Source organism: Notothenia rossii (genome assembly GCF_949606895.1).
Source record: "Notothenia rossii genome assembly, chromosome: 4".
NCBI lineage: Eukaryota > Metazoa > Chordata > Actinopteri > Perciformes > Nototheniidae > Notothenia > Notothenia rossii.
The window spans coordinates 1,103,068-1,114,630 of record NC_136902.1 but is presented as its reverse complement, the minus strand read 5'-3'; the positions used below and the strand labels follow the sequence as shown (position 1 = coordinate 1,114,630).

The 11,563-nt window shown below is 45.0% G+C and overlaps 1 protein-coding gene across 2 annotated transcripts in view; it reads left to right on the top strand.

Annotated features, from left to right (window-relative positions):
• Nucleotides 1-305: 305 nt before the first annotated feature.
• cables2a (Cdk5 and Abl enzyme substrate 2a) overlaps nucleotides 306-11,563 on the top strand; it is a 15,963-nt gene continuing 4,705 nt past the window's right edge. Inside the window, exons 1-6 of one of the 2 annotated variants that reach the window (XM_079675234.1) lie at nucleotides 307-754; nucleotides 1,902-2,038; nucleotides 2,618-2,710; nucleotides 8,112-8,186; nucleotides 8,919-9,018; nucleotides 11,120-11,282. In XM_079675234.1, coding sequence (XP_079531360.1) covers nucleotides 383-754; nucleotides 1,902-2,038; nucleotides 2,618-2,710; nucleotides 8,112-8,186; nucleotides 8,919-9,018; nucleotides 11,120-11,282 — 940 coding nt within the window. In that variant the 5' untranslated portion in view covers nucleotides 307-382. Of the gene's footprint in view, nucleotides 755-1,901; nucleotides 2,039-2,617; nucleotides 2,711-8,111; nucleotides 8,187-8,918; nucleotides 9,019-11,119; nucleotides 11,283-11,563 lie in introns of both variants that reach the window. The other variant, XM_079675235.1, reaches the window with a different exon arrangement.

Sequence of the window (11,563 nt, the reverse complement as noted above, 5' to 3'; positions counted from 1 at the left end):
TACGGCTGTAGAACTGATGTGTAATTTGTAAATTGTAATTTTGTAATTTATCTTTTTATTTGTATGCTTCTTAATTAATATTAAGCTAAATGTGGAACCTTACTTTCTGTACAAATGTACATTTCTCCTCTGTGGGGCGAATACATGTATTCTGATTCTGACTACAGCCAACCAGCTGCCAGGAAAATACATCACTAAAGCCATAGCCAATCAGCGCTCAGGGGGCGGGACTACAGCATACCGGTACTACAGCCAACCAACAGCCAAGAGAAAACATCAAATACCAGCCACAGCCAATCAGCGCTCAGGGGGCGGGAATACAGCAGTAGAACCGGTTTTCGTTGCGTATGCGTTTCAACCAACGGCCGCATTTCTTAATAGAATGGCGACGGCTGTCTGCGGTCTGCAGTCCAACGGAAAACCGGGCAAAACACACCGAGAAACCCGCAGGAAAACCAAGGATTCCCGGAGGAGACAAGCGGCTCTATTGTTCCTCAATAATATCTCTCTCGACGGACGACCGCTGTGGCAGCTCGGCGATGAAAACACGGATCCCACCGCGGCGGAGGAGCAGCAGAGGGACCGGGGAGACACGGAGGTTCCTCTGCCGCTGACAGAGATCCAAGAGCCGGCCAGCGCGGTGACACAACCACCGGTCTCTGGAGGAGGCTCGTCCTCCAGCGTCCCGGGGGTCCTCGGTCCTCCTCCCCGGCCTTCAGGAGGGATATCCCCGGGGCCAGACGGTGCTAATGAGGTATTTAGAATGTATTTATTTATTTAAGAAGATATGTTCTCTCTGTATGTCTAAGTCTCTCTCTAAGGCACAATAGATCACTCTATTTACCCCATTCATAATAACCAGTATAGGTTCTATATACTCAGATATACTGGGAGCTGTGCTGGTCTTTAACCAGTTCACATCTATTATAGCTCTGATTCCTCCTCACCATATATAACTAGTAGAAGTACTCGTATCTAGTACTAGAGCAAAAGTAGAAGTACTCAGATCTTGTACTTGAGTAAAAGTAGAAGTACTCAGATCTTGTGCTCAGTAAAAGTAGAAGTACTCAGATCTTGTACTCAGTAAAAGTAGAAATACTCAGATCTTGTACTTGAGTAAAAGTAGAAGTACTCAGACCTTGTACTTGAGTAAAAGTAGAAGTACTCAGATCTTGTACTTGAGTAAAAGTAGAAGCACTCAGATCTTGTACTCAGTAAAAGTAGAAGTACTCAGATCTTGTACTTGAGTAAAAGTAGAAGTACTCAGATCTTGTACTCAGTAAAAGTAGAAGTACTCAGATCTTGTACTCAGTAAAAGTAGAAGTACTCAGATCTTGTACTTGAGTAAAAGTAGAAGTACTCAGATCTTGTACTTGAGTAAAAGTAGAAGTACTCAGATCTTGTACTTCAGTAAAAGTAGAAGTACCAGAGTGTAGGAATACTCTGTTACAGTAAAAGTCCTGCATTCAAAATGTCCCTCAAGTAAAAGTAGAAAAGTATTCTCATCAAAATATAGTGAAAGACAGTAAAAGTAGTCATTGTGCAGATTGGTCCATTTCAGAATAATAGATATGATATGTTTTATAATGATTGATCATGAAAGTGTTCTCAAAGCTGGTAAAGGTGCAGCTAGTTTGAATGACTTTGTATACTGCAGGGTAGCTGGTGGATTTACTCCAGGTGGAACTAAAGTCTGATTTAACACTTGATTAGATTTCACATCATTCATCCACATCTGAGAAGTAACTAAAGGTATTAAATACAAGTAGTAGAGGAAAAGTACACCATGTACCTCTGAACTGTGGTAGAAGTACAAAGTGAGGTGAACTAGTTTCATGTTCCAGGTTAAATACAGAGGTAGTTTTGATTGCCTTTTTGTTCATAATGTCTTTGCACTTCAGGTGTTCCTGGAGTTTGGCGGAGTGGGTGACCCTCTGACCCCCGACCCCCCCCTGTCCCCCCCCTCCGGGCACCAGCCCTGCTCCCGGGTCAGATCCACGCCCGCTGCCCTGAGCCCGGCTCTGGACCCCCGGCAGAGGTGAGAGGCGACACGGGCCTTTTGAAGGTCTCCTATCATGCTGTCTTTAGGCAGATATTATAGGTCTCAGGTTGTAGTACAATGTGATGAAGATAAGACCTACTTTTTGTTGGAGTCAAGCTTCTTGCAACTTGTGGATTTATCGATTAGACGGAACCACGCAGCCCATCGTGCCTATGATGGATTTTCACCCTCTGTCTGAAACCAGAGCCCAGGTTTAGGGGCTTAGAGATGTCCCGCCCCCTTAGCTTATATAAAACGGGTTAGAGCACTAGCCAATAGGAGTGCGAGTATTATGTAGTGATGTCACTATGTTCTGGGAGTAAACAAACAGTGGAGGGAACGCAGGGATTTGAGCCTTTGCAGACCGTTTACATGCACTAACACCTGTAGAACAAAAAGGAGAATCAGAATACCTTTCTCAGTCCCACAGAGGGGAAGTTTACATCTGTCACAATTACACCATGGACTAAGTACACACCCTGTAACAGCTCTGAGGATTTAGCAGCCAGGTGTACATACTGTAGCTCCGTTCAAAAAGGACCTCTTTAATATTTCATGTTTTCTTCATTTCTTCAGGTTGAGGAACGTCTCTGGTTCTCCTGGACCCAAAGTGCCAAAGAAAGTCCACTTCATCAAGAGCATGAGGCAGTACGACACCCGGGGCTGCAGGTGAGTCTCTGCTTTACATAAACGCAACACACACATTCACACACACACACACATTGCACACATCTACACACTGCACACACTGTGCACATCTACACACATCTACACACATCTACACACATCTACACACATCTACACACATCTACACACTGCACACACATCTACACACATCTACACACTGCACACACATCTACACACATCTACACACATCTACACACTGCACACACATCTACACACTGTGCACATCTACACACATCTGCACACATCTGCACACATCTACACACATCTGCACACATCTACACACATCTGCACACATCTACACACATCTGCACACATCTACACACATCTGCACACATCTACACACATCTGCACACATCTACACACTGCACACATCTACACATCTACACACATCTACACACTGCACACATCTACACACATCTACACACATCTACACACTGCACACATCTGCACACATCTACACACATCTACACACTGCACACATCTGCACACATCTACACACATCTACACACATCTGCACACATCTACACACATCTGCACACATCTACACACATCTACACACATCTGCACACTGCACACATCTACACACATCTACACACATCTACACACATCTACACACTGCACACATCTACACACATCTACACACATCTACACACATCTGCACACATCTACACACATCTACACACATCTACACACTGCACACATCTGCACACATCTACACACATCTACACACTGCACACATCTACACACTGCACACATCTACACACTGCACACATCTGCACACATCTACACACATCTACACACTGTGCACATCTACACACATCTACACACTGCACACATCTACACACATCTACACACATCTACACACTGCACACATCTACACACTGCACACATCTACACACATCTACACACATCTACACACGTCTACACACGTCTACACACGTCTACACACTGCACACATCTACACACTGCACACATCTACACACATCTACACACATCTACACACATCTACACACGTCTACACACGTCTACACACGTCTACACACTGCACACATCTACACACATCTACACACACTGCACACATCTACACACACTGCACACATCTACACACTGCACACATCTACACACATCTACACACATCTACACACATCTACACACGTCTACACACGTCTACACACGTCTACACACGTCTACACACATCTACACACATCTACACACATCTACACACATCTACACACATCTACACACACTGCACACATCTACACACACTGCACACATCTACACACACTGCACACATCTACACACATCTACACACACTGCACACATCTACACACACTGCACACATCTACACACACTGCACACATCTACACACATCTACACACATCTACACACATCTACACACACTGCACACATCTACACACACTGCACACATCTACACACATCTACACACACTGCACACATCTACACACACTGCACACATCTACACACATCTACACACATCTACACACGTCTACACACTGCACACATCTACACACATCTACACACATCTACACACATCTACACACTGCACACATCTACACACTGCACACATCTACACACTGCACACATCTACACACATCTACACACATCTACACACTGCACACATCTACACACATCTACACACATCTACACACACTGCACACTGCACACATCTACACACTGCACACATCTGCACACATCTACACACACTGCACACTGCACACATCTACACACATCTACACACATCTACACACACTGCACACTGTACACAATACAGGAAACCGTGTCACGAGTGGCTGCAGACGTTTCCTGTCAGAGAGAAAGAAACAGAGGCAGCTTCATTCTGCAGCGTGTGGCCTGAACTGGTGTTGTAATAATCTGATCACAGCTTCAGTAATCTGAAGCTGAAGCTTCAGTAATCTGCAGCTTCAGTAATCTGCAGCTTCAGTAATCTGCAGCTTCAGTAATCTGCAGTTTCAGTAATCTGTAGCTGAAGCTTCAGTAATCTGTAGCTTCAGTAATCTGCAGCTGAAGCTTCAGTAATCTGTAGCTTCAGTAATCTGCAGCTGAAGCTTCAGTAATCTGCAGCTGAAGCTTCAGTAATCTGAAGCTTCAGTAATCTGCAGCTGAAGCTTCAGTAATCTGAAGCTTCAGTAATCTGTAGCTGAAGCTTCAGTAATCTGAAGCTTCAGTAATCTGAAGCTTCAGTAATCTGAAGCTTCAGTAATCTGCAGCTGAAGCTTCAGTAATCTGAAGCTTCAGTAATCTGTAGCTGAAGCTTCAGTAATCTGCAGCTTCAGTAATCTGAAGCTTCAGTAATCTGTAGCTGAAGCTTCAGTAATCTGCAGCTTCAGTAATCTGCAGCTTCAGTAATCTGAAGCTTCAGTAATCTGCAGCTTCAGTAATCTGCAGCTGAAGCTTCAGTAATCTGCAGCTGAAGCTTCAGTAATCTGCAGCTTCAGTAATCTGCAGCTTCAGTAATCTGCAGCTTCAGTAATCTGTAGCTTCAGTAATCTGCAGCTTCAGTAATCTGTAGCTTCAGTAATCTGTAGCTTCAGTAATCTGTAGCTGAAGCTTCAGTAATCTGCAGCTTCAGTAATCTGTAGCTTCAGTAATCTGCAGCTTCAGTAATCTGTAGCTTCAGTAATCTGTAGCTGAAGCTTCAGTAATCTGTAGCTTCAGTAATCTGTAGCTTCAGTAATCTGTAGCTGAAGCTTCAGTAATCTGTAGCTTCAGTAATCTGTAGCTTCAGTAATCTGCAGCTTCAGTAATCTGTAGCTTCAGTAATCTGTAGCTGAAGCTTCAGTAATCTGCAGCTTCAATAATCTGCAGCTTCAGTAATCTGCAGCTTCAGTAATCTGTAGCTTCAGTAATCTGTAGCTGAAGCTTCAGTAATCTGCAGCTTCAGTAATCTGCAGTTGAAGCTTCAGTAATCTGTAGCTTCAGTAATCTGTAGCTTCAGTAATCTGCAGTTGAAGCTTCAGTAATCTGCAGCTTCAGTAATCTGCAGCTTCAGTAATCTGCAGCTGCAGCTTCAGTAATCTGCAGCTGAAGCTTCAGTAATCTGCAGTTTCAGTAATCTGCAGCTTCAGTAATCTGCAGCTGAAGTTTCAGTAATCTGCAGCTTCAGTAATCTGCAGTTTCAGTAATCTGCAGCTGAAGCTTCAGTAATCTGCAGTTTCAGTAATCTGCAGCTTCAGTAATCTGCAGTTTCAGTAATCTGTAGCTGAAGTTTTGCTCAAATCAGAAATGTAGGAATGTGGAAAGGTAACACCGTGTCGCAGCGGCAGACTGAAATACCCCCTGTTGTTCGGCCCCGTGGAGCCGGGACAGAAAACAGCTGTTAGTCCGGATTCTCCTCTGACTCTGAACCCAGCGTTATTTCACTCTGTGTTTCTCATGCTTCACTCTCACTCCACCTCACTCTCACTCCACCTCACTCTCACTCCACTTCACTCTCACTCCACCTCACTCTCACTCTACTTCACTCTCACTCCACCTCACTCTCACTCCACCTCACTCCACTTCACTCCACTTCACTCTCACTCTCACTCCACTTCAATCCACTCCACTTCACTCCACTTCACTCTCACTCCACCTCACTCTCACTCCACTTCACTCTCACTCCACTTCACTCTCACTCCACTTCACTCTCACTCTCACTCCACTTCAATCCACTCCACTTCATTCTCACTCCACTTCGCTCTCACTCCACCTCACTCTCACTCCACCTCACTCTCACTCCACTTCACTCTCACTCTCACTCCACTTCAATCCACTTCACTCTCACTCCACTTCACTCTCACTCCACCTCACTCTCACTCCACTTCACTCTCACTCCACTTCACTCTCACTCCACTTCACTCTCACTCCACCTCACTCTCACTCCACTTCACTCTCACTCCACTTCACTCTCACTCCACCTCACTCTCACTCCACTTCACTCTCACTCCACCTCACTCTCACTCCACTTCACTCTCACTCCACCTCACTCTCACCCCACTTCACTCCACTTCACTCTCACTCCACCTCACTCTCACTCCACTTCACTCTCACTCCACCTCACTCTCACTCCACTTCACTCTCACTCCACTTCACTCTCACTCCACCTCACTCCACTTCACTCTCACTCCACTTCACTCTCACTCCACTTCACTCTCACTCCACCTCACTCTCACTCCACTTCACTCTCACTCCACATCACTCTCACTCCACCTCACTCTCACCCCACTTCACTCCACTTCACTCTCACTCCACCTCACTCTCACTCCACCTCACTCTCACTCCACTTCACTCTCACTCCACTTCACTCTCACTCCACTTCACTCTCACTCCACCTCACTCCACTTCACTCTCACTCCACTTCACTCTCACTCCACTTCACTCTCACTCCACCTCACTCTCAATCCACTCTCACTCCACCTCACTCTCACTCCACTTCACTCTCACTCCATGCCCACGCACGTGACCATGTGTCGTCTGCTGGTGTGCGCAGAGCGGTGGTAAAGAGGTCCTGAGTTAGGGGGCGGTATAGTGTCGTGTTCTGAAAGTGTGGAACCTCAGTGTTTGAAGGATGAACCGGATGAAAACGGTTTTGCAATTTCAAAAAATTGAAAATTGAAAGTTAGCATTTTTACTAAATCAAAGTATGCAAACCTTGAACTTCGGAATCTGGAAAATGTTTAGCTTTATTTAATGTTGTATTAGCTAGGGATCGACTGATATGGCTTTTTCAAGGCCGATACCGATTATTAGTAATCAAGGAGACCGATACCCCCCCCCCCCCGTTGACAGTTCACTAGTTTTTGTCAGAATCCAGACTGATGGTGGATCTGTTGGCTTCAGCCCAGCCCTCAGCCCCAGTGTGTTCCTCTTCTCGTGTATCCCCCCCGAGTCTCAGAGATGGGCGTCTGATTTCTCTAAACATATACTAACTTCTACTCTTCTGCATCTCTCAAAAGAGTCCTGAGATTAAATCAGACTACAGACAGTTTGTTAGTTTTCTCACAGCAGCAGAGAGTTAACAGATATTACACATAAGTAATAATCAAATAAAAGGTACAGTGGAGACGGGTGCTGCTCAGCTTCGGTAATAACAAGTCAGATCTGCGTAGAAGAGGCTGCGGAGCGGTTGAGTACTTCCTGTCCACTGACTGTGTGTGTGTGTGTGTGTGTGTGTGTGTGTGTGTGTGTGTGTGTGTGTGTGTGTGTGTGTGTGTGTGTGTGTGTGTGTGTGTGTGTGTGTGTGTGTGTGTGTGTGTGTGTGTGTGTGTGTGTGTGTGTGTGTGTGTGTGTGTGTGTGTGTGTGTGTGTGTGTGTGTGTGTGTGTGTGTGTGTGTGTGTGTGTGTGTGTGTGTGTGTGTTGCAGGATCGTGCTGATTTGTGCCAAGCGGTCGCTTTACGCCGCTTTCTCAGTGCTGCCGTACGGAGAGAGTCACCTCAGGTACAGACAGCACACACATCCCCATCACACACACCGTCACCTTTATGTTCTCATCATTACTCTCAGGGGGGGGGGGCAGTGTGTGGGGGGATATTAAAGGTCTCCTATTTGGAGTCATATATTATAGGTCTCAGGTCCTGCTTCTCCACACAGACTCTCTCCAGTACAGGTTAGCTCTGAGTGTTAGCATGCTAATGTAAACACAGAACATATTACTTCCAGAACACGTCTCATTGTTTCTGACAGCAACCTTTCTGATTGGCCCGTGGGTCTAAAGCCCGCCCACATTTCAGTAATGTGGTCATGAGGCAGCAAATCTGGATCAGCTCCGTTGTTCCCCCGTTTTTAGAGATGTGTGTACGGAGGAAAAGAGAGGAAAAGTCAGAATTGGACATTTTGAGGAAAAAACAACATTTTGAGATCTTGAGATAAAGGTCAGGATTTTGAGGAAAAAAGTCAGAATTTCGAGAAAAAAGTCAGAATTTTGAGGAAAACGTCAGAATTTTGATATTTTAAGGGAAAAAAACATTTTGAGATTTTGAGGTAACGGTCAGGATTTTGAGGAAAAAAGTCAGAATTTCGAGAAAAAAGTCAGAGCTTTGAGAACATGGTTTTGTTTCCCGACACTGAGAGTCTCCTGACGCGCCGGCGGGACACATGTTGATGCAGAGAAGACACCACAAAGTGCATCTTGCATGATAGGAGAGCTTTAACACAGTGTTTCTCCTGCAGTGATGCTAAGCTGGAGGCTCACAGGCAGAGGCTCTCGTCCGTAGTGGCTGCCGACCTGCTGCCGTCACTGGAGGGCGTGGAGCTGGGAGACCTGGGGAAGGTACGTGCAGACCAGAAACATACCAGAGCGCACTGTAGACATTGAATTGCTCTTTTTACTGCTCTGTTAGCGTACAGTTTTATTATGATGTGTTTACTGTATCTTCTTAACTCTGGTTCAACAATTTCCTTTGGGATAAATAAAGTCTTATCTTATCTAACGCACATCAGATCTGACATTTAACTCTGCATTTAGTTTTTAGAGGATTGACGGGTACACAAAGGAGTTTAATTCTATCAAATCACAGGATCCTTTATCTCTGATGTGAGGGTCACAATTCATATTCACTGTCCAGGACATGGCTGGGCTTTATACAAAAAGCTTCTTCACACAGACTCTCTCCAGTCCAGGTTAGCTCTGAGTGTTAGCATGCTAATGTAAACACAGACCATATCTCTTCCAGAACACGTCTCATTGTTTCTGACAGCAACGTCTCTGATTGGCCCGTGGGTCTAAAGCCCGCCCACATTTTAGTAATGCCGTCATGACGCAGCAAATCTGGATCAGCTCCGTTGTTCCCCGTTTTTAGAGATGTGGGTACAGAGGAAAAGAGAGAGGGGTTTATTTCCTGACACTTTGAGAGTCTCCTGACACACAGGGACACACCGGGGACACACCGGGGACACACCGGGGACTAGGGCTGAACCATATATCGTGTCATGGCGATAAACGCGATATGAGCATGCGCGATATTCACAGGGACGTGCGGTTTTATTCTTCTTTTAAAAAAATGCTAACGCACTTTAGCACAGAATTCAAAATAAAGATACCCTTATTACTTATCGAAACTGCACATACAATATATCCGATTAAAGCTGAGACTCCACAGATTATTTAAGTATAGTATCATCACTAAGCGATCCGATCTCGCGACAGGGGAAGCGAACAGACATCACAACACTTACCTTTACGGAGCTTTTACGGGAGATTGTCTCACCGTAGCTGTCAATCTGATCAGAAGACGTGTTCAAAAGCATTAAAACGAGAAAAAGCGCGGCTGAATCGGTTGATGCATAGGTTGATAATGTTTCTGTGGCTTTGAAGCAATTGTTTATAATCCATAATTCCATCTTAATGTAAAAATCGAGTCACAAAAGTTAGCTGCTAATGGTAGCCACCAGAGAGTATGCAGCTTCCGGTTTTGGCTACGCGTCACTCTCACTCCTTATTTGTTCATGTGTTGGTGTGTTTAGAACTTCCCCTCGATTCCATTGGCTCTAGCCGGTTATAAAGAGATGTCAATCATCAAAATCGACCGAGGGGGGCCAGAGATATGGAAAATCCACCCAAATGACCCCAGAAGTGTTGTTTTTTCTAAATCTCTCTAAAAAGGTCAAATGTCACTTGTTTCTCATCAATCTTGATACAGGGTACTTATTATATGTTATAGTTTGGATTCCTAAAGCTTTTAGTCTACTAACCCATCATCCAAGGTTAGTTTTCACTATAAGTACAACCTATTTTTGGGACGGACACTATAATTTACAGTTTTTTACTATGTTCAATCTGAATTTTCTTTAAAATAAAAAACATCTATATTGATTCTGACTTTTCTACATCCAACTCACAGGTTTATCATTACTTTGAGAAAAAAGATTATTAATTTTCCCCTTTTAGAAGGGAAGATATGGTCATTGGCTCTGGGAATGTCATTTTCGAGCCTGAGACCTGAAAAACAGGCTCAGTGGTTAAGTAGGTGAATGAACTCAAACACGTCATGTTACAATTATTTTGCTGCTTGCTACAAAAGGAAAACTTGCGCGGCTCTCATGTCAGGGTACTTGAGTGAGTGACATGCAGGCTCTGCATGCACAGCAAACCACCAATCACAATCATTCTTGATCAGATCAGTAGTTTGCAGACCATCAAAACACCGCACAGGAGGACAATACCTTCATCCGGTTAAATATAGTTAAAAAAAACGCAATGTCCGTTTTTTTCAATATCGTGCAGCCCTACCGGGGACACACCGGGGACACACCGGGGACACATGGTGATGTAGAAAATACATAAAAAAGTGACTTTTGCATGATCGGAGACCTTTAAGATAACAACAATCTGAACCCTCTCTCTCTCTCTCTCTCTCTCATCCCCCCCTCAGACGGTGTCGTACGCCCAGTTCCTGTTCCCCACCAACGCCCTAGTGAGGCTGAAGAGTGGGGGGGCGCTGGACACTGCTCAGACCCCCCAGTCCCGTTTCCGAGGCAACGGGCAGAGGACCTTCACCCCCGCCCGTCTGAACAACAGCGTGGCACCAGAGCCCAGTACGTCTTTATCACACACACACACACACACACACACACACACACACACACACACACACACACACACACACACACACACACACACACACACACACACACACACACACACACACACACACACACACACACACACACACACACACACACACACACACACACACACACACACACACACACACACACACACACACACACACACACACACACTGTTTCCTGCCCCTCAGGTGTATTTCGCTTGCATTATGATGTGATATAAATGATAATGGGACACATCGACATCT